This window comes from Polistes canadensis, unplaced genomic scaffold (genome assembly GCF_001313835.1).
Source record: "Polistes canadensis isolate GaletaPanama2010 unplaced genomic scaffold, ASM131383v1 scaffold_38, whole genome shotgun sequence".
In the NCBI taxonomy this organism is placed as follows: Eukaryota; Metazoa; Arthropoda; class Insecta; order Hymenoptera; family Vespidae; genus Polistes; species Polistes canadensis.
In genome coordinates this window covers 940391-964778 of record NW_014569585.1, presented here as the reverse complement: position 1 = coordinate 964778, position 24388 = coordinate 940391, and the positions used below count along the sequence as shown (strand labels likewise).

The 24388-nt window shown below is 30.0% G+C and overlaps 2 protein-coding genes across 6 annotated transcripts in view; both read right to left on the bottom strand.

Annotated features, from left to right (window-relative positions):
• Positions 1-1472: 1472 nt before the first annotated feature.
• LOC106784650 (polypeptide N-acetylgalactosaminyltransferase 5) lies at positions 1473-14310 on the bottom strand. 4 transcript variants are annotated; one of them, XM_014744429.1, is made up of 9 exons: positions 13852-14309; positions 13395-13594; positions 6649-7490; positions 6247-6565; positions 5965-6142; positions 5410-5590; positions 3340-3578; positions 3131-3265; positions 1473-3055 (listed from the first exon to the last, which is right to left on the bottom strand). In XM_014744429.1, the coding sequence occupies exons 3-9, from the start codon at positions 7250-7252 to the stop codon at positions 2906-2908; spliced, it is 1806 nt and encodes a 601-aa protein (XP_014599915.1). In that variant the 5' UTR covers positions 7253-7490; positions 13395-13594; positions 13852-14309; the 3' UTR covers positions 1473-2905. The 4 variants fall into 4 exon arrangements, with proteins under 4 accessions (XP_014599915.1, XP_014599917.1, XP_014599918.1 ...); XM_014744431.1 differs by having other exon boundaries at positions 13994-14309; XM_014744432.1 differs by having other exon boundaries at positions 14019-14309.
• Positions 14311-16513: 2203 nt separating this feature from the next.
• The window catches only part of LOC106784628 (monocarboxylate transporter 10-like), a 117755-nt gene continuing 109880 nt past the window's right edge, over positions 16514-24388 (bottom strand). Inside the window, exons 10-11 of one of the 2 annotated variants that reach the window (XM_014744379.1) lie at positions 21670-21876; positions 16514-21193 (exon numbers count right to left, since the gene is read on the bottom strand). In XM_014744379.1, the coding sequence (XP_014599865.1) occupies positions 20763-21193; positions 21670-21876 (638 nt within the window). In that variant the 3' untranslated portion in view covers positions 16514-20762. The remainder of the gene's footprint in view (positions 21194-21669; positions 21877-24388) is intronic. The other variant, XM_014744380.1, reaches the window with a different exon arrangement.

The following is a 24388-nucleotide window of genomic DNA, read 5'->3' as shown; positions in this document are numbered from 1 at the left end:
GCCGTCATCATAATCCAGATATATTTAATCACTTTCTATTAATGCAACTTTAAATTTGAGTTAAATAGTTTTAATGAAGTACAACGACTCTATGCAGATAAATACTATAATATTCTACGTTTGAGGCACATTGGACTCAAAAAATCAGAGTATTAACAAACCAAATTATTTTTATCTATTTACATTCAAAGTATAAATTATATATAGCAAACTATTTTTTTTTTAACAATATAAATATCAATTGATTCATATAAAAGAATATACATCATAGTTAAAATGTAAAAAATCTGTACAGTACAGATATGCATACAACAAATAATTTATTTAGTTAAAAGCTTGCGAATCAATTATATCCTTTACACGTTTTGTTTCATAGGTAAGTAGTACATGAGGATACGTATACCTTTTTTTAAGGCAGAATTATTTATAATTTTGCGATTTTTATCAAAAATTAAATCAAAGGTGTACATCTCTAACAAACAACTAATTATATATATATATATATTTTTTGAAAAAAGGTTTATGCTGATTAGAAAATTTGTAATTTTTTAAAAAACGTTTAGAAATGAGTTAATTCATCTTAAGTTTGTTTTAATGTCTGCCTTTTAATTACACTTTCGCAAAGTATATGAGGCCACATGAAGTAGATAATTGTTTCTTTTTTTTTTATCCAACTCATTAAATATAGTATAAGTACACTAGATTACTTCAAAATGGCTTGTAAATTAAATATTATAATTTACAGTTCACAAGTATAGAATAATATTAATATTTATATGTAACTTAATGGAACATGTGTAGATTGCTTTATTGTCTTTAAATTTGCATCTTCTGACTTTCAACACATTGCAGGAAAGAACAAATTCATTTTAAGACAGAATACTAGTAAATAAATAACATTTGAAAACATGAAAAAATTGGAAGTTTGTTTCACTAATTTTTTCTATGTAATGTACGTTACTATATTAAGTTTAACATTTAAAAATATATGTATATATATTAATACATATACATATGTTTTTATATAAGCTAAAAATACATTAAAAAGTACAGAAAATAAAGTGATAAAAGATTTCTATTGTGATCAATGTATCGGTGAATGCGCAACGAAACAATTGTTATTTAAGACAATGATAATTTGTACTTCATTTTCTGTGCAAACATTAGGAAGTATATAGAAGAAAATAAAACTTAGGATTGCAATATATGGAATGACAATGACATGGAAATACTATCACTTTGTCTTCTTCATTTTTGTTTCTTTTCTTTCCTTTACACATCAGCGAACATGCTTTACTGAATCTGAATAGTTTTAAATCGTTAATTTTAGTTAGACTCTCTTTTTCTTTCAAATATATAAAATCAATCTAAATCCTGTACAAAAATAAACATTGCTGTTTTAAAAGTCTAATTACATATACATATATAGGCTATAAATGATAAATTATTGTTGTACCATCACCATAATATTATTTTTTTCCTTCAGATTAAATATATAATATGTTAATAATACTAATGTTGCCAAGTATTAAAGTTTCACTATGGTACACAACATGTTCTAAACATCGTAGATGGAGGTGTTGAGAATGTAAGAAAAATTGTATTACTCACGTGTTACTAATTGTAGATATAAGAAGTACAGATATTATCTTACACAGACATAAAAATAAATTCATCGTCTCAACTACAACTGAATATTGCAATTTTTGTAGCGTGGAAATTTATAATCAAAGGGAAGGGCGCCAGAATCTGAAAGTCATCTACTTTTACTCCTAGCCAATGGTGTAATATTTTTTGTATGTTGAACTGTGACATTAGCAACGATAAACTATGCTAAAGCAGAATGTAATATATCTACGAAGAATAATTGTTTATTTTATTACAATAAAAATATGGAGTCTTTATTAATAAAATGCGGAAGACATGTGTCAATAAATTTAAATGAATATGTAAGATATATAATAACAAGATTATAACAAACAACAGCCGGTAATCTTTTATATATTTAACTAAAATCTTGTAAATGTAATCTCATCGTGCTTTAGTGTTAAAAAGATTAATAGAATCTTTGCTTTTATTGAAAACAAAAGCATCGTAACAACTTAATTACGAATGAAATGCAAGGAACTGTCAGAAGTATCGTTATAAAAAGATTCAGTGCTCTTCCCTAATTAATAATAATGGATTGTACAATAAAAGTTCTCTATAATTAGTATAACCAGTAGTGTCACCATTAATTTCACTTTCATACTAACAACATTCACACGATCATAGTTGTGACACAAATTTACCATATCCTTAGATTTGTTTTTTTTCTTATCTTCACACATATAAGATTACTATCTTTCAAACGTCTGCCATTGCACGCATCCCAAATTATCAAATATGTCTCTCTTTCTTTTATCAACAAGTATTTATTTATAACAGTGGTCTGATATGCTTTCTCTGTTACCGCTTACTAAAAGAAGAGTTCATTCTCTTGTTCTTTTTCCTTTTCTTTTTTAGTATCACTTTTGCACGTTCTCACACAATCAGAAATTTACTTCTCTCATCCTCGTACATTAATCAAGGCATACCATAAGAAATGGCAGTAACTAAACACCATGGTCTTAGTAAAATCTAATTAATATTTATCTTATTAAATAAATGAATTATTTAACTCGCGAGTCATTTGTTTCTTATTATGATTCACATCAAGTTACTTTCTTTTCCCAATGTTCATTTCATCGAGAATTTACGTCAATCTGATGAATCGACTAAACATAATACAGCGACTATGTTCTCTATTCAATCATAATACTTATCATTCTGCCGCGATTTTATCTTATGGTCAGTTCCTTGATTATAATCTATTAAATATATTAACAAATATTGTATAGAGGTCTGCACTTAAGCTCAATGTATATTAGCTGGCTTGCCATTTGAATTTGCTTTGCATAATCCATTTCTGTCCAGCATTGTGCGGATCGCATGATGCAAGAACAGGCTGTGAGGCATCTCCTGAACGCGGTTTCGACAGGCAATGGCCTGTATTTGTATGCCTGATCATCTTCGTCTAAAAAATGTTTATATTTAAGTGTAATTATTAATAAATTAATTTAATATAAAATATTATTATATCTTTTTATACCTCTTCATTGTAAACCCATGCTTGATTACCACCCATCCCATGGCAACGAACAATTTTAACTGGACCTTGCGGACTGGCTGCATCAAGGCACATATCATCCGACATTATTTGTTGTCGTTTCGTATAAGCAAACACCTAAATATTATAGTAATTCGTCAGTAAATATTATAATAAATAAGTCAGTTTTATAATTAGAATTTTAAATATACCTGATTACCACCTAGTCCATGACAATAGCTAATACCAACAACTTCGCCCGTTCTTCTACCCATGGTATCCAAACAGGTATGTGTATCAACATTTTTTACATCACCGAGATAATAATAATCTAGTGGCATCGGTGATTCAGGATAAATATTTTCTAAATACCACCTGAAGCTCTTACATTTAAGACGTTCTCTTAACTTTACCCTCTCCGACACGTTCCCAACGACTACATTTCTCGCACCTGTAAAATTTAAGCGCTTTGATTAAGAGTTATTCTATTAGATTTTATTAAATGAAAATGTGTGAACATATATATTAGTAGAAAATAAGTTATTGAAATATGTCAAGATATGTGCTAAATAAAGAAATTGCCATGTGTGATAATACATTAATTATTTGCCCATTAAAACGACCATAGTATACACCATGAGCATATCAAGATATTTGACAATGAGCAAAATAAATTAGATATTTGAAAGTGAAAAGAATTTCGTGATATGGTTCTTATTTTATTCGTGTAAAAACTCGTACACAGTCAAAATATTATTGTGCGATAGTGATAACGTGATTTTAGTGACAACGAAAATTATATTATAGTTTATTTATTTCTTTTTTTAAAGATCGTATTATATCGATCAAGTTTAAAGCAATACCCTCTCGCTGCTGAAATTGAAATAATGATTAACAATCCTGCAATTAAATATTGTCCTAAGGTGGACATGAACGGGTATCTGATAGAAGTAAGCGATATTCCAAAAAACCATAAAGCAATAGTGTTAGTTGCAAGACCATGCTAACCGCCCAAAAAAAAGATACATGCAAAATAAAGAAACCAGGAGTATACATAAAGTATAGAGATATATATTGTGTGTACAAGAATTCTCTTTCTTTTTGTTTTATTTTTTTTTCAGACATTGGTGTTAGTGCTACCTGGATTAATGTTGTAATAGAAGTACTTCCATTGGTCCAACCAGACCTCTGCGAGGCGCGCATTGTTGTGGTTCACTATCTTGCTGGTACCACCAGGGAAGGTATATGGAGTTGACTTACGGAATACATGTCCAACGTGTGAGCATGTTGCAATTTCCAATGTCCCACCACACATCCATATCTAACCAACTCAGTTGTGTTAGTGTGTTAGCAAATACAATAAAATTACATAATAAAAAGAAAATCAGAAGAAGATATATTATGCACGTTATCAAATTCTTGAGCTCCTTCTCTCCCATCTGGACTCCTAGATAATATAGCTAAAAAAATATCAAAGGCAAGCAATATTTTAATGTTAGTTGGCTGGATGGATGAGTGGTTAAGGCTACGGTTTCACACATATTAGAATATCAAATAAATCAATACATTATTCAAAATGAAAAGCATAATTATTTATAACTATTATAGTTTCTTTTCCCTATGTTCACATGATACGTTAAAACAAGAAACAATTTGAATATTGTACCAAATGTAATTATGATATCGCTTCATCTACTTTCTAAGTTTAGAATTCATAAGCAATAAATCGACTAAAACTCTTATACCTTTATAATGCAGCTATTTAAATGTATGATATAAATAAAAATGTTACACGATATATGTGTAAGATGTAAAAAATCATTCCAAAGTTTTATTAATATATCATACTTTAAATATTCTTATCACAAGTATTTTAGAAAATTTTTTACTTTTGTAAAAAATACAAAAAGATAAATAAAAAATAAATAACCACTAACAAAATAAATTTGCTAACAATAATTTATATCAGATACCCGTTGTATATATCATGATCTTATTTTTCACATAACTTCGTTCGTCATTTTTCTTCTCTTTTTTTCTTTTTTCATATATATATATATATGACATGATTTTTCGTAATCTTTTTTTCTGTCGAAGTGAGTTAGAAAGACAATTTGCATTTTAAAGCATCGCTGTCTGCTTATTATTTCCAGCATACATGCATTACAAATTTTGTAATAGTAATAGTAGTTGTCATTTATTAGTAAAACTTATTCGTATTATATTTGAGTCACTTGGAATACTAATTAATGTGAATAAAACTATGCATTTACTTATCTAACCTGGGTTCATGGCATAGTAAAAATCTCTCCACTCATCCATCCAGACTTCGGCAACCCTGGCCGCATTGTGTAGAACTATCTTGCTGACACCGCCAGGGAACGTATACGGGCTCTTGTCGCGGAATACATGTCCCACGTGTGAACATGGACTGATTTCTAATATTCCGCCGCATTGCCATACCTATAAGTTACTTATGATTTAAAAATAGAAATAAAAGTGAAACTTTCATACAACCGTATTGATTACCAATCGGTATTTCTCTGTTTCGGAGAATGGAACAATTAATTATAATAAGCAAGTGTGTCTAACGAGATACAAATAAGAAAGAAAGTGTTAAGAAAAAAACTACAGAGAAAATTCATTTGTGGTAATATCAAATAGAGGAAACAAACGTTGAATTTCATCTTGAGAACAGCCAGCATGTTAGTAAAAAAAAAAAAAGAAAAATACAAAATAAAAATAAAAAAAATAAACATTATACATAATGCACGAGATATAACATTAAAAACAAAGTATTATATTGATTTACTAACGAATAAAAGGATAAAACTCACTCGGAAACTCATTTCAAGATTTTCACCACCCCATATGTCCATTCCTTCGTCATAGGCACCAAGCTCATAGAAATAGTCTTTATCTATAGAAAACAAACCCCCTGCCATTGTTGGTGTACGTAATGGAGCTGTTCTATCCCCGTTTCTTCTGTCCATTTCTCTTTGTGCGACTCTGTACCTTATTAATTGGAATTTCTCCATTAGACAATGAATAGAAAAAATCGTTTTATCTCTCAAGAGAAATTTAATTAATAAGATAATAGAATAACAATAATGCTATACCATCGAAAATTCAATTTCCAATTGAAACCACCCCAAGTCATGTCACTTGCAGGTATATATTCAAATGTATCATCGCTAATAACATCGATAATTGGGCATACAACGATTGTTCGATCGTCGGCTATCCTTGAAAGTAAAGGTTCCAACCATCCTTCCGTACATTCGCAATGTGCATCCAAAAATGTTATAACTTGGCCTTTCACGTGTTTCGCTCCTAAAAGTCTAGCTCTAATGAGACCTGATCTTATCTTCGTGCGATAAACGTACGTCGGTACGGGTAAAGATTGTACATAATTTTCTAAATCCTTCTTTAAATGATCTGTAAATGAAAATAAATTTAGTATTATTTGACGAGTTTTAGTTTTTAATAATAGAAGAAATAAAAGAAGATATAAGACGTACCTCGTTCACTGGCATCATCAACGAGAATAATTTCTTTCAATAACGATCTAGGTGATCGATTGATAACGGACCAAACAGTACGCAATAATGTGCTCCAAGCCTCGTTATGAAAAACAATAACGATACTAGTGTCAGGAAGAAACTTGTTGTACTTTTTCGTTTTACAACCCTCGAGTCTAATGTCTTTTAATGAACGATGTAATGAAATCATGTCACTAGCCATTAGATTAAATTGATTCAATTTAAATAACTCTTGTTGTTTAGTTTCTAATTCAGGCGCAATATGTACAGCTGCTCCCATTTCACCTGGACTACCCTTATTTTCTTTAACGACCTTAGCAGGCCTCCATAAATGTAATTCCGATTGCTTGTACTTTCTTTTATCATACAGTTGTACATCGACAATTTCTCTTTTAATCGCTTGAGGATGCGGTTGACTTACTTCCGTCGAAATTGTTTGCTTGTTCGTCTCGGAACAACCCCATCCGGATCCTCCGATGCAATCCGAATAGAACATAAGTACCATCACGTCTACTAGGAACCATACCAATGACGTTAAAAGAATCACTTGACATGTATGAATGCGAATCTTTGAGCGAAACATTTTCCCTCGAGTCCTGACCCTCTTAATCCTGAGTGCATCACCTAATTTTTCCTTATTTGTCCCTTTCGAAAAAACGTACGCGCGTTCTTTCGACTTTTTTGTTTTTGTATTTTTTTATTTATTTTTTATTCAATAATTACTATTTTTATTTAAAAAATCGATCAATCAATTGATATCATCCAAATAAAGCTTTCCAGATAATTTTACATGATTTTATTACAGCGTATCCCCGTTTTTCCTAAAACAAAAAGATATTCAACATTTATATATATATATATATATTATAGCGTTTAAAAAATGAATTAAATTTAAAAATAAATTGATATCACACATATACAAAATTTCTTGTTAAATTGTCGGTAAGTTTAATATTAAACTATGTGCTAATATTTAACGTGATTTCACATGCCATAAAATGTACTCTTTTCATTTCGGTTAGCAACATCTAAATATCTCTCTGTCTCTCTCAATCTCGGGTAATTGTTAAAAAGCGAAAGGGAATACTGTATACGGGATGCGTTTCGTAGATACGCAGGAAATTGATCCGCGCAAAGGCAAATCTCTCTCTCTCTCTCTCTCTCTCTCTCATTCTCTTGTTCAGCTAATGAGACCATTCACTCTCTGGGAAATTATATTGTGGTGAGGAAACAGTCGAGCAGCAGCCAATGATATTAATTAATTAGAGAACCATTAAATAATGTATTTTCTAGTCAACAAGGAATTCAATAACGATATTTGTAAAAAATTTACTGTTGAATATAACTGTATACATAGTTTTATGTTATATTCCATTTTTAAAACAAAGTTCACGTAAGTATTTTCATTATTGACCTCGGGATCGATCTATCTCAAGCTATAGTATATACATTATACAATTAATACAACAATAGAGAGTGAAAGAGAAAGAGAGAGAAAAGAATTATTACGTTCAATTTTTCTATCAATATCATTTTAATTAAACCATTGATACACATTTATTCTTTTCACATTTCAATCCAACTATTTGCACAACTTATGTTAGACAATATACTGCTCATATTTTATTTCTTCATTCTATTTAAAAAAAGGTTCAAATAAAATTATTTCTATTTATTTGATCAATATTTTGTTAAATAAATGATCAGGATCATATATTCATCTGAGTACATATTATACTTAATAATTAATGATTATTTATCAATTATATTATATACAAATATTTTATTACAAATACTGACCTAGTAAATGGTCAAATAAATTAATTTACTTTACTGTATTAGACATTTAATTTGTTCTCAGAAGATATCTCATTATGTTTATTCCGTTTACACGATAAATTAAAATTGATAAAAAGTGTGATGCGTGCGTATGTTCGTTGTGAATGAATGCATGCGAAGAAAAGGTTCGTTTTTTTTTCTTCTTCTCTTTTGTTATCTTCTCAGGTAAAAGTATGCGCAAGGACACGTAAGAGAGATCATATAAGTCAAACAGGATCTTCATTGGCGAAGGCTATCGTGTTCCACATACGCAAAGCTTCATTGAAATTGAAAGTATATGAGAGAGCCTTTCACATATACATTATATTATATATTATTAAATACGAGAATATAAATATTTATATATACTTAAATCAACGTCGAGTGCATATTTATACATAAGTAAAATAAAACAATTAATGCATGCACATTTTTATTTACTAACGAAAGTATTTTAAATGTTGCATTGCGATTCAAAAGTTTTCAAAGCACGTATAGGTAGTTTCGTAGAACGAAACAAATTCTCTAAATATGTTAAATATTTATAGTTCACATACAAATTATGTTATCAAAAAGTTATAAGGATAAATATTTATACATTTTTGACATCAATCTCAGACAAATTATGAACGTAAAAATATGTACAAAGTAGAAAAAAAACATTTCAAAAGTTGTTCGACGATCGTAGATGCGAAAAGATTATTTTAGCGTTAAAGAATATTTTCTTATTTTTTTTTTTTTTTTTCAACATTATGAATAATTAAAATGTACGTGAATATATTCCTGCTGATGACGTTTCTGTCGTAAAATTTATACACCCGATAAGAGAAGTAATAAGTTATGGCACGTCGATGACTCGACCATGGCTCAGTTTTATTGAATTTTGTTCTATCTTATCGCATATTGGAATGATCGAATGAAATTGAATAATCAATGAATAAGAATTTTAAATTATTAATAAGATAATTTACATCGATACAATTATATTATAGTATATGCAAATTTAAATTTTGGATATGAAATAACAATTAATTATACACGTGTCAGATTTTCTAAGGGAACATTTTTTTTTGGGTGCATACTATAAAATTACAAGTTTAGAAAATGAATGAAAAGAATAATTGATTTTTAAAATGGTCCGAGTATCTTTAAGTGGTCCCATATTAAATATATTTATGCGAGTCTACTTTTGAAGTATTTTTTGTTGTTGCTGCATATTCTCTGAATGCGAAAGAAGAGTATACACGTTTTCGACAGTAATTTGTACGTGTCTGGTTCTAATGAGCTAAAACTAGGTCTACTTTCGCCAAAGTGTATGCGGACACATTTCTCATTGTTCTCGCTAGTCTTCTTGTAGTTTTATCTTTTCGACATTTGACAGTACTGTTATACTAGTACTGGAAAATTATTCCAGAAGGTGCTCCTTCTCTCTTTCTCTCTTTCATACAATGAAGATCGCAGTATCATACGGATACCGTTATTACGCACGCGGTTTTATACGGGTCACAAACCGGCACATACTTTTCCACATTGTTGAGAATAGATTTAGCGTGAGATACACATTTGTGTTACCTTGATCGAACTCTATTAAAAGAAAAGGAAAAAAAAAGAACGAAATAAAATAAACCCGATATCATCAAACCCTCTGTAATCCAATTTTGTTCTCTCCCGTTTCCAATCAAATTATATAATATAGCTTATATTGTAAAAAAAATAAATAATAATAATAAAACCGTAAAATAATTGGACTAAAAAAATTGTAGAAAAAAGAATATTTCATTTGTACAATTATTTACGAAATTTTAGCTTCACCCTTCTTATTACTTGTACTAATTTAATATATAACTTTTAAATATTAAAAAATGTAGCAATTTCGTATACAAAGTAAGAATTAATTTTTTCATATGATAGAGAAAAATAATATTTAACAAATGCAAATACAGAAGTATAAATAAAGTTCTTATAAATTTTTTTAGAAAAAAAGAAATAAAAACAACCAAAAAATATATATAGAAATGTTTTATAACGAGTAAAAATATTAGAAAATACGGATAATATAGAAGTGGAACAAAGAGACTATATATCGGAGTTTAACAGCATAACGAAACGTCGTGCATGGCTAATTTTTCTACCCATCAGCATAGTTATAACGTTGATAAAATACTATCTTCCATTTCGTATCTCTTTTCATTTCTTATTAGATATTTTTTCTTTTTCTTTTTCTTCCCTTTTTCTCTTATTTTTTTTTTCGTTTGCTTTCTTTTTTGTTCATTTCATTTCTTTCTATTGTGCAATAGGATTTAACCAGCTCAGCGAGATATTACAGTTTTAACTGCGATGGAAATTCTCTCTCTCCTCTCTCTCTCTCTCTCTCTCTCTTTCTCCTTTCTTTCTTCTTCTTTTCTTCTTTTGGAGATATCTACCAAGAAAAGTTTACTACTACTGCTTCTTTATAAAAGACGTTTTGATTATTAACAGACGAAATGCAATTCGACGCAAGTGGATTTCAAAAGGATCAAGTGAGTAGTATTGCGTCGAATTTGAAGAATAAGTTGGAATCCTTTATTTAATCGTAAATTTTATTATAACAAAAATACGTTAACACGATCGAAACTACTTTCGTTATTAAACTTTCTTTTTTTTAATAATAGATTTATAAATGTTAGAAAGTATGCGTTTTCAAAGTTATATGGTATTACATTTAATCTGTTAAGTAAGTTCATTACGCATTTACAATGATCTACTCTCGTGTTTCTATTTTTAAAACGTATAACTTAAAGTCAAAGTTTGAGTATAAAAATTAAATATGAATCGATTAATTCTTTACTTTGATAAGAAATTAAATAATTTAATAACTGATTATATAGAACTTCTTATGCGATAATCGAAATTAATTTATTTATGTTTTATTTAAGTTAATATATTTGTAAAATAATCTATAAACATTAAAAATTTCGACTTTCTACGAATTTTAAAAATTGTTTGAATATATTAAGTAAAAAATAAAATGAACAATAAAGCTACGAAAAGTCGGTCACAAAACATTAACTTTACTATTTGAATAATAAAATGTAATCTTTTGACTGTTATGGGCGCATATATGCGTCTGGCGAAAATTATCAGTGTGGCCTATGGACGCATATCATCGGCGGGCCACATGCCGTTCACGTGAAACGCTGCAACTTAGAAAAGCTCGCAATCAAAGGGTTAAAAAGAAAACGATGAAGATAATGTTATCTACGTTAAAGTTAATGCCAGGAAACAATTATTTAATAGTACATAAGAATTGTTTTTATTTTCCGTGAAAATGTGAAATGAAACGATAGAGTCTTCTCGTTTTATTCCTTCCTTTTATCTCTCTCACATGTAAGCAAAGAGAAATTTACTACTCGGAAAAGATAAAAGTCCCATAATCGTCCGATACGCATACGTTGAACTATGCTACTGCATTTCACGTGAAGAAAACATTAATGACTTTATTTTAAATCTTTTACTAAAGGTATTTAAATAGTTGTTAAATAATAATCAATATTCTAAAATGCTGTATAACTTTTAAGTAACATGTTTTAAATATCTATGAAGGTGAGTTTAAAAGTTTTAAACTTTAATAAAAAACTTTTATTTAAAAAAGAAAGAAATTAAAAGTCTGACGGAAACAAAATTGTTTCTACGTATTTAAAACTTTTCAACTCACCCATGATTTTAACTATAGATTTGCTTTTTTTTTTTTTATATAAATACAAAATTAATTCTAATTTTAACAAACTCGTCTCATATTTTTTGAGATATAAGTTATACTTTATATTATCTTTAAGCAAATAAAACGAAATTGGATTATAAAATGGTTAAACCACTTGAACTATTTTACATTACACGTAAAATATATTGAAAATAAAAATCAATGAATGAAACTTATAATTATGGTCGTAAATATGTAGTTGTTAATAACGTACACGTGTTTTCTAATAAACTACTATATCTTATAAAATGACTCTTTTAAATATTATTAAAAACAAAATAAAAAAAGGCCATAAAAGAAAAATATGATCGATATGCAATTCTCGTTTCCGTCGTATGGTTTATCACACGAATTGATAATTTTCGGCGCGTTTACATGATACTAATCGGATTGGAATCCAGCGATCGACACTTGGGATGTGTCACGAATAACGAATAGCGCTGTACCCAACGGTATCTTGATAACAAGCCATACGCGACATACCAATTGACAATTGCAATTGATTACAAAATAATAAAATATATCTAACAAGAGAAACGGAACAATAACAATAAAAATCCATAAACAATTAAAATTCCAGAGTGTTAATTAAGGTGAAAGAAAATAACTGGAATTATTTCGTGTAGCAACGGAATAAATAAATATTTTAAGTGGATCAACCGAACCTGCTAATAATTCGAGCGCATCGACCGCTACGAAACGATCTTTCTTTTTCCTCTTCTTCCTCTCTTCTTTCCCTTACTCCCTTTTTCTGTATACCACAGGTACACCACAGATTTTTATATTAGTCACTCGATAAGATTGCTTTTTTAATGAGAATTTCGACACGATAGAAACTTTAATGTGAACACGTACTCTAATGAGTAAAACTTTAAATCAAGGTCTTCGAGAAGCTTTCGTAACCTCAAGAGGAAGACGAAGAAGGCAAAGACGAAGATTGCATGTGTTACATGAAATTTCTTATGTAGAGAGCCGCGTCACCGTTAAAAGTTACACATGTATACTAAACGATTGTATACGTATACAATATGTTACGTGTAATGTAAAACGTATAAATACGTATAACTCTATACACGAATCACATGGTCTGGATTTTTTAAGAACAGACGTTTACTGAAAGAATTTTAATTACATATATATATATATACAAGTAAATATTATAAATTACCTTTCTCTTATAGAGTGATGAATAATCTAAAGGTAGATACTTCCTTCGAGGATCAACGTTGACCAGAAAATATAAATAAGAGTCCTTAGAAGATTTACATACACGTTAGGATACACAGTGATTTATCTTAGACACGCGGGCGTCGTTTCGTTGCGTTGACGACACATACGCGTGTATTCTGTTCCTTCCTTAAGTTTTTTCTATAAACGAGAGAGAGAGAGAGAGAGAGAGAGAGAGAGAGAGAGAGAGAGAAAGAGAAAGAGAATGAAAGAGAGATGAAAAAACACAAGGTTAAACGAACGAATTCTTATTGTTGTCGCTGTCAAATAAAAAGACAAACGAAGTGACAAACGAAAAAATGATACCGGAGCCGCCGCCTGTTACGTATTAAGTCTTTACAGATATCGAGAAAAAACCGTTTAGAATGAATTAGATTGAAGGTGGTCAAAGAACATACTGGTACTGGAATCGAACGGTACGGCGACTTTTACGGAAGATACACTCATTTGGTGACGACGGTGACGCGACGATAACGATAACGATGACGATAAGGATAACGATGACGATGATGATGACGATGACGATAATAAGGACGATACCAAATTTAAGAATTGTTTTACACACTCATTCGCGCGTGTCATCAAAATTGACAACGCGCCGATCGCACACCACCGGCGTACAGTCAGGTCTACTTCTTCTGTACAGTTCCTCTCTCTTTTTCTCTTTCTATAGTTATCTCTATCTCACTTCTCCCGAGAAACGTGAGAATTCGATCGTCGCAGCAACCATCGGCCATCGCCCGTCGCCGACGAACTTCACACTGCGTTACATCGTTCCGATACTCTTCTCTCATTGGTTCCGACCTTAGCAAATCCATGTCCGTCGCACGGGTACCAACAACCAATCGCAACGCTTCCTATTCGATATTTGCGAAAAGCTTTATTATTTGTTTATTTTTTTATTATTAATATTTTCTCGATTAAATAAAAAGAATAGTTACCTTTGATTGATATTTAACAATAAATTATCGTTGGTTTTTTATTGCCATTTATTATTCTATTATCTAATTATAAGAATCAGAACGTCCATTATTAAATTTACACTACAAGCCTGGAATTGTTGATTAGTCATTTATTTTACGATTAATATTTCTTATCTTACAAAAATAAAAGTACTTACTTTACTTATTTTTTTCAATTGTTATTTAATTTACGATGATTGTATGAATTTCATTGCTGTTCATTTTTCTGTGTAGATTATTGGAAGATCCATAATCAAATGTCCACCGAAAGTCTTAAATTTTTAATTATTCGATTATTATTTAACGATTAATACTTCTTAGATTCAATAAAAATACATTTGATATTTAATGTTAAATGGTTGCAGAATTTAATCCTTGTCAACGATTTCTTGCAATAAACTTCGATTATTTAATTTATGATAAATTTGAAATGATTATTCATTTATAACTTCACGATTAATTTTGATTTTAATATTATTTCATTTTGAATAATTGAATAATTGAATATCTGTCAACCATTTCATGCAGCGAATTGACAGATAAGAAGTCTAAAAAAAGAATTATTTAATTGAATTAAATTTAAAAAAGACTATTTTTTAAATTAACTCACCTTCAACAGTCGCTTATAATTGAAGACATTAAATAATTGAATAATAACTTAATTTCTTCCTAAATGATCTAACGCGGCGATTATTGCGCTAATTAATTATCCAATCACAGGCGTCGATAAGATGCGATACTTCCTAGCCAATTATCTTTCTTCTTTGTTTGTTTTCAAGCCAATAAAAAAAACTTGCATTGACGGACTGTTAAGGTGGCGACATCTGTCCTTCAGTGGAACTACATTTAGTACGGAGTGCTGCAAGCGGCAAAGTCGAAAGATCGTGAACGTTATTTATTTTTCTGAATTATTTGTAATTATTTCATATAAAAAGGTATATTTAATTAAATATTTACAACTATTAACTTGTATAAGTATTGTGAGAATATAATTTTATGTTTTTTTTTATACTGAAACACTTTTATATCGTTGTTAAAGATTTTTCAAATTAAGTCGTTTAAAAATGTTTACAAAAATGACTACCGAAAAAAAATGCCTATGAGTTTTTATTTTAAAATAATTTAATAAATTATTTTTGTATTATTATATTTTTTTTATGAATATAATTTCTTTTTGAATTGTAACTTTTAATTTTTTTAATCATTTAGGAATTGTGAATGATCTAGAAAAAATGATTACAAGTTGCATGGATAATAAATAATAGGAAGGGTATAATTTGGCAAATATATATGTATGTATTATTTGTTTTCAAATAATTTTATAATAATAGAAATAATATTAAGATAATTTTGAAACTGATAGTTTACTAATTTATATTTTTATTTATTCTTACGTAAGCCGTTTATTGCGTTCAAAAGTTAAAAGTGACGTTAGATTTTGCATAAGAAGCATAAGATTGATTTATATTAATTATGATAAATATCAACTATGTGCTTTGAAGTTATATGCATTACAGATAGAAGGGATAGTGTAATGTATATATCTATTAATCCTTTCGTTACTAGCGACCATTTAAGGGTCGTCCATTAAAATCCCCGCCGTATGAACCACTGACCCATATGAGGGTCGTAATATTCGGCAATACGTATGTATTAGCAAATTTATAAGGAGCGATATTCGCGCTAAAGGATGCCCTAACGAAAGATTTAATCATACATAGGTAGAGGAAGATACATACATACACGTATGTGTATATATATGCATATATATATATACTTTATTGGTCCAGCTGTGTAACTACATAGAACTATATATATATATATATATATATAAAACTTTACAAAATGCTTCGTGTATTGTAACAGGAGACCTTGCAAGCTTTTTTTTATTTACAAGGTTATGAAATAATGAATTGTTTTCTAAATCGATTTACGTGAAATTGCGATACATAATACATACATACTCGTATATCGTATTCTATATCGATATCAATTATTGTTTCGTAATTATCGATGTTTAAAGATGAAAATTGGTTTATTTCTAAATCTATAATCGTGATTGTACAAGTTAGAGAAGTTTTTTTTGTTTTTTTTTTTATTTATTTTTTTATTTATTTATTCATACGATTCGATAGAGACGACGTTTTGAGATCATAATGTAATTATATTTAGATTATAAATGTTTTTATAATGTCGATTAATGTGTTTTGAATTAATTAGGATAATTCTTTTTCTTATTTTCTTTTCTTTTAATTAAGCGAGTCGAAATTATAACGGAACAAGCTGATTTACACTATTTGTATCATAGTTCACTAATTATAGAAGTTGTGAAATTTTTTTTTTACATTTTTTTATTTGTAGTTTTTTTTTATATACAAGGTAAGATAAAAGTCGCTTTCCTCGTTTGAAAATAAGTTATTATAAATTCTATATTTCTGTTATGTTTTTTTGTAGTTTTTATTGTAGTGAAAAAATTCATTTTTCCTCGGTTAACGTGTGCAGCTCATTTCTCAAATAATTTCATTCAAGATGCACAAAAACATTTAAGAACAATTTTGTTGCTATAGTAATCGCATAAAATGCTAAACCAAAATACCGGCTGTTTGTATAACTGTAACTGCACTTCATTGCATGAACAAATTACTTGTATAATTGAATTTCTGGTTAAAGTGACTTTTATCTCACTTAGTATATTTAATGTCTCATCGCATAACGCATAGAACTCATCGTTCTAAGAATTAATTTGCTAAATTGATCATCCGTATATTTTTTGTTTTCTTTATTTCTTATTCGTATTATATAAATATCTGTTATATTTCTTTTTTATTTTTTTTTAATATCAATGAAACAATTTTTAACATATTTCTTTCATAAACATTATAGAATTATTTAGTATGCCAATGATAACGAATTAGACAAATTGAACATTCAACATATATCTCCTCGTGTGTGTTCACTTATACAATTAAATTTTCGTATTACACATAGAAAAACGTTCACCCTTTATTCTTTTTTTTCCTTTTATTTTGTTGGAAAACTTACGTATATTAGTATATCTGTGTATGTGTATGTGTATGTGTATGTGTGTATGTGTGTCTGTGTATGTGTATGTGTGTGGCTTACGTAAAATATTTATTTTCATTCGATAATGACATACACATGATACGCGGGAGAAAGTATTAGAATAGCAGATATGTGTTTACATATTCCCCCGATAATGTTTATAAATTGTCAAGTGCAATGTAATTTTTAGTCCTTTCGTTATTAGCGATTCATATACGAGATACGAAAGGGTTAATGTAAAAAGAAGAAGAAGAAGAAAAAAGGGAATACAGGTTAGCATGATTTTGTAATTCATATTTACAGCGTAAGATTATTGTTTTTAGCGAAATGATTGATATCGAGAATTCGTAACAACGATTTCTCGTAATAATTATACGTGAAATAATGTATTTAAAATTTAATTAGAAAATAGCACATATGTCTATACATATATATATATAAGTAATTGTGTATATATATGTATATATTGCAATTATTGACTTCAAACCGTATGAATATGACTGAATATCGAAAAACCCGTAACACATCTGGTATCCATTAGAAACTGGCAGTATTCCAACGATTCACCCTACTAAATCATATTTTTGACATATCCTGCGTAAATCGAGGAAAGCTCTGCTGCGCGCTATCGTACAATATTAATTCAATATTAATTAGAAGAAGAATACATTAAATAAAAAAAGTAAAAAAGAGCTTTACGTTTATGTATATCCAAAACAGCTGCCTCTTTCGATTTATGTTGATGCACCACGTATTTCTCCTATTATTTGTTATCTTGATGATAATTTATTATACACACAACGCAATATTCTGTATAATTTTATCAACGAAAAAACGTATCGTAAATAGTAACAGCATCAAATACAAGGTGGACCAAAAGTTTCTACGTGGATCAAAAGTTTTTACATGGTTTTGAAATTTGTTTGAGAACTTTTGAGTCTATCTAAAAACTTTTGGGCCCACTTTCTAATATACATACATATACATATATAATATTCAGGTACTAATTATTATATTCTAGATCAGCAAAAAACGTAATAAATTTTACAAACGATCGATCAGACGAATCAAATTGACCTTCAATAATAATTTTTGAGGAGGATTTTTTTTTTAATTATCTTATAATCGTTATTATCAATTTCCTTTTAAGAAATGCACGTACATGCTACGAAGTGCGTTTAAAAGTTTTCCTTTTTTTTCAAATCTTTTCTTTGCCCTTTTTAATTTTTTTTTTTTTTTTTCAATCTTTTCATCGTCGGAGCGAGAAGAAAATTTCTCATCAACGTTCAGTCTTAACTATATATATTTTCTTTATTTTCTTCTTCATAAATCATTCACCATCATCATCTTGTTCTCATATTGTGCATATTTAATATATTATAATACTGCAAACGTGTGTACACATAATCTAAGTACGCGTACGCGAGGTTTTTCAAACGCGAATGAGAATATTTAACAATTTTGTGGGATGTATATTTTATTGTGTGTGTGTGTAAAATTTTTTTTTCTTTTTTCTTTTTTTTCTTTCTTAGAGACCAGCTCCGAATATAGATCATTGTATATTTTCTATTATTTTATACGTAACAGTATAACGTAACATAATACGCTTTTGCTTGTTGCACTGCACTGCTTCTCTCCGTGCATTTGATATCTAATAGCGAAACATTTGGGAAACGTATTGTATTTACGCACGGATAGGATTAGGAAGAAATCGATCCATCGAACTTTGCCTGGACATTAACACCAAACCTACCATGTGAGGTCAAATGACCGCGTTCTGTTGTAATTTGTAAAAATGCGGTAAAAACAGATAGAATATACATTATTCATTTGTAAATAAAAAAAAATATACTGTTCACTATCCAATTGGCTAAAATCTCATTCTATAGCGATCATTTGATCGCTCACGGTAGGAATAGGTATAGATGAAATGTCGATAGGTTTAGTGTTAAACACGATATGTGTTTTGTACATGACATACAGGGTATCAGAGATTCTTTTTCGGTCGAAACTATGTCAGCGTGTTTCATGCACGAAAATAAAAAACAAATCTAATTATTCGATCATTTTATTACGGTCAATGGAATCGTTCTTCACCTTTTCGCAGTTGTATATGTCTGTGATAGTATAACTAACGTCGTTAACGGGAATAAATATTTTAGTCTAATTTATACAGGATGGGAACAAAAGTTCGTAGATTATTTTAAATATTAATGAATTTCTTTTGTTTTAATACTCCATTAGATAATTTTCAAGTAAAACTACAAGTTTAAATGCAAGTCTATAAAGTCGATCTTTAAAATCGTTAGAGAACTTTTGGCCCACTCTGTACTTCGTGTTATTACATAACTACGGTATTCGATTATATATGTGTATGTAAATCGACTCATTACGAACTCGATTCACTTCGCTCGTTCGAGATATAAGTAAATACAAATAATAAGATAAGTTCGTTTACATCCAATGTTTAATTAACCAGAGATACACTTGCGTGCGTGGGTTGAGTTCTTAATAAGAGAAGAGAGAATATTTTATTTTTTTTAATTTTTATTTTTTATCTTCCTTATTTTTTATCACGACGACAAAGACAAAGTCCACGGGAAGATCGAATAGCACGTTTCCTTTTGTTTTTGTTTTTTTACTTCGAAATATTAATTATCCTACCATAGTTTCCATTTTGTTTGTTTGTTTGTTTGTTTAAGTCTTACAATTATCTAACTTATGTTTTATTTTTATAGGATATTTGATTAATGTGTTTTTTAATTTAGGAATTATTTTTGATTATCCTTATTTTGGAGTTATTCCTGGAAAACGTCGATCGATCCGTTTTCTCTACATATACACGTACATATTTCGTTTAAACGATACATACATATACACATACACACACGAGCTCAACGATTATGTAAACACATTTGGTCTTTCGTTAACGTAACATCCACGCATACGAAATAGCCGACATCGACGTGCCTTAATAGAAAATCGATTTTAAGCTCCTTTTTAATGATTGAAAAGCCAGACAGCCCTAGGTATTAATAGATTTATTTTTTGACCGAGCATTCCTTTCGTAACTGAACGTTTCTTCACAAATGATGAAGTGTTTCAATCTAGATTCAATTCTGACATAAAACTTTGCCTAAATTCCTATGAATTCTTCGAATTTCACAAACTTTCCACCAATGTAATCGTGTTTCAAAATTGTTAAGGCATAAAATATAGTCTGTCACTTATGATATTTTGTTTAAAAGCCTAAATTACGTAGATTACTAGCAAGGAATGTTCCTTTAAACACTGGTAGTAATTTGTTCGATAACAGTAACGTCACGATAACGCCTAGGTCTCGTCCTATAAGGATCCTGTTGATGCGGATGACTCAAACCTTCTGGTACACTCTTGCTTGGCCTAAGCGGAGTATGAAATTGTGGTTGGTAATAATGTTCGGCAGTGTGTATGCTTTCGCTTTCCCTCTCGTGCATGTTCTCTTCGACGTCGAGTGGTACGTGTAGGGATTGAGATTTGGGTAACCTTGGTCTTGGTGGTGGTGGACAGGCACAGGGCGGTGGTACGGCACCAAGACTGGATAAACGTGGCCCGGGTAAAACTGGTGATGTCGGTTGTCGACCCCAACCAACCAAGAAGAGCAACGCGGCGCCGCACAAGGAACTCAACGTGCACGCATAGTAGCCTACCCTTGGGCTGCTAGCATTCATGTAACCTACGTGATAACGCAAATTTAGTAGACCCACCGAGACGGTACTTAACCTCCTGCGATACTTCTTCTTATATCTCAAGTTTTACTCGTTAAGAGACCTTCCCTCTCTTACTCTCTTTTTTTTCTTTTTTTTGTTTCGCTCACATTAACAACCAACAACTTTGTCATCGGTGCTGAATATTTCGTCTATTTACGTCTCTCACTTGGCAAACGTAACATCTAAATTCTTTCTCTTTCCATACTATTATCAACTTTTTTTTTCTCATAATTTTAGAATTTTTATTATTAATATTAGGCTAAAAACAAATGAAAATCAGATTGTCGTTGTTGTTTTTCAGGATTGATTTAAATCTTTATTATTTCAATTAAATAATGGAACTGTTCATTCCTACATCACAATTTTGATTTTCTTCATTATCTGACAAGGACCTTCTCCAATTATTATTATTATCTCTCGAGTCGTGTTAACATTTACTTACCAGTAAGAGGAACTCCGAGTAGGATGGGTAAAGCTTCCGCTGCTTGAACGAGAGCCCAAGATCTCGCGAAATGTCTTGCCCTTACTCTTTCGAGAGCCAACATCTTGAGGGAGTAAAGGGCACCACCGAGAGAAGCTCCATAAAGGCCTGATGCCAACACCAATCCGTGATAACCTTGCACACTACCAAGCGCCACCTGAGCTACGGCTTCAAACAAATATACAACCTAAATCGAGATCGTTCATCGATCATTTCATCTGTTACACAATTTATTAATCATTCATTTATTTTATTTTCAATTCCTAAATTGTATAAAAATTGTTCAACATTGTTGACATGTTTTCTCGTATACATCAACTTTATTTCAATGTTTTCAATTTCGATCGATCAAAGCGTAAATATTCAAACAACGATACGAGTTAATGTTTTCTTCGTATTTATTTTATTAAAAAAAAAAAAAACAAACAAACATTGTTGCATTATTTGTTGAAATTCTGCTTTAAAAAGTATTAGAAATTGTGTTTTATTGAGAGAACGCAACGATCGATTATTAATTAGCTCATTCAATATTTAATTTCATTCATAATGCGTATAAGAATGTGTGTTAACGATGCACGAGTTATTTTACAAAATATTTTCTTATTTCTTCCATAACATCGTGTTTTTTAATCATGTTAATTAATCGGGTCTCGTATATCTTATTATATTTTTTCTCTTCTCTCCGAAATGCATTCTTTTTCGCATCTTATCTCTTTATCTTTCTTTTTCTTTTTGTTTTTTTTTCTTGTCTGTTTTTTTCTTCTTTTTATCATCTTTACGGCTGTAATATATTACAAGTTCTTACATTTTTCTTGTCGACGTCGGTTCTTACATTCTTTCTTATTCGCTACATCAACATTCGTTAACTTGTACTTTCTCTGACACTTGCCTGTTGAATATTTTAAAGGAACTCTGATATTATCGTACTAGTTGATTTAATACAGAGTGGTCCACAAGTGCCGGGGTGAATCAAAAAGTGCTTAGATCATTTTCAAAATCGATTAACATTTTTCAATACTTTCATTTGACTTGCAGCTATACAATTTTACAATAAAATTAATCTAAACGGCTCCAAAACAGAGAAAAAGATTTTGATAACAAACTTTTGAATCAACCTGTAGAATAATCTTTTCATCTTTTTTCTTTTTTTTTAGATAATAGATAAAATTTGTAAGATAGATCGTTCATTTTAAATGCGAGAGAGGTACTTTACTGTTCGATCATAGTCAAAATCATTTGTTAGTTTCTTATTAAACGTAAATACGGACACCTACGGCCACGGTTCTTCCGCTATTAAGGACTTGTCGTAGGAAGAAAATTGCAAATTCTTTTTCTCGGATAGTTTATCTTCTGCAAGTGAATACTGGTTGGTGTCGGGAGCAAACTCGATCCTGCGGAGCGAGGATAAGCCGCTTTTTGGGTTGGAACTCCCTGGCCGTATATTTAGCTCTCACTTGTCAAGTTTCTTTTCTTCGTGAAAAGAGGAATTCTTTACTTACACATGAAACCTTAGATAAATAAATGTATATTCTAGCGCGTTGCTTAAAATACTATAATCTTTTCTTACTTTTAGTGTCAGGTTTCTTCTTCAATTTTTTTCTTTTATTATTTTTCCTTTTCTTTTTCATAGCAATTTGTTTTCTAATTAAAGTATGCAAAGATATGATCAAATGTGTACTTTATCATGCAATTATATTACAATCCAACGTAGGTATAAACGTGCTAAAAACAATGACAGAAACAAACATTAGAACAAAAAACAAAGGAAGAAGGTATGTTGAACATTTCTAATGAGAAATTTTCTTTAGTTAGTGAAAAATAATTTTCTATTCGTCGAGAGGACGGACGATGGCTATCATGTAACTAACCCATACCATTAAAAAGTTCGTCAGTGTCGTGTCTTTAACCACGGTCCCCTCAATTCAAGAGAGGTGGAGTAGAACTGAGGACCATCCCTTTATCTATGTCTCTCTCTCTCTCTCTCTTTTTTTCCCTCTTCCTCTCTCTCTTTCTCTTTCTCACTTCCTTCAGCCTCTTATCCTTTTGAAGTCGACCGGGCTCTTTTCCCGGTTGTGTTACTCACACATATACTTTTTTTCTCTCTTTCGCCATTCTCCGACGAGGTTCACCCTCGGTTACAGTTTCTCCGCATAAAAGTATTTTCCATTCTGGTTTCCATCCCTACTTCCCTTCTACCCTCCCCCTCTCTTGTCCACACCTTTCTCTTTTATTCGTGTGTCCGCAGAACGATACCTATAGGTGAATATTATAAGAGAGAAAGATAGATAGAGAGAGAAAGAGAGAGAGAGAGAGAAAGAGGATACAATCGTTGAAAAGTGGTTGGTTCGTACAGAGAGGACATTTAAAATCTTGTGGTCGGCGTAACCACGGTGTTTCGAGAATACGTTAAATATTTTATAATTGTATGTAACTTTTAATTCGTGGCATTCAATTTAATATTATTATCTGGATTTCGTGCGTTGTATACATTTAAATATTAAATAAATTTGGTATTACTATAATTTTCATTGTTTCATCTCGTATTTTCCGTAGAGATGAAAATAAATGTAAATTGAATTACGTAGAATTAAGAGCAGATTGTTTAAAATTTCATTAAAATCACAAAAAGGGGAATGATTATGTTAATAGATAAATTTGTATTCTCCTTTTCAACTTGATT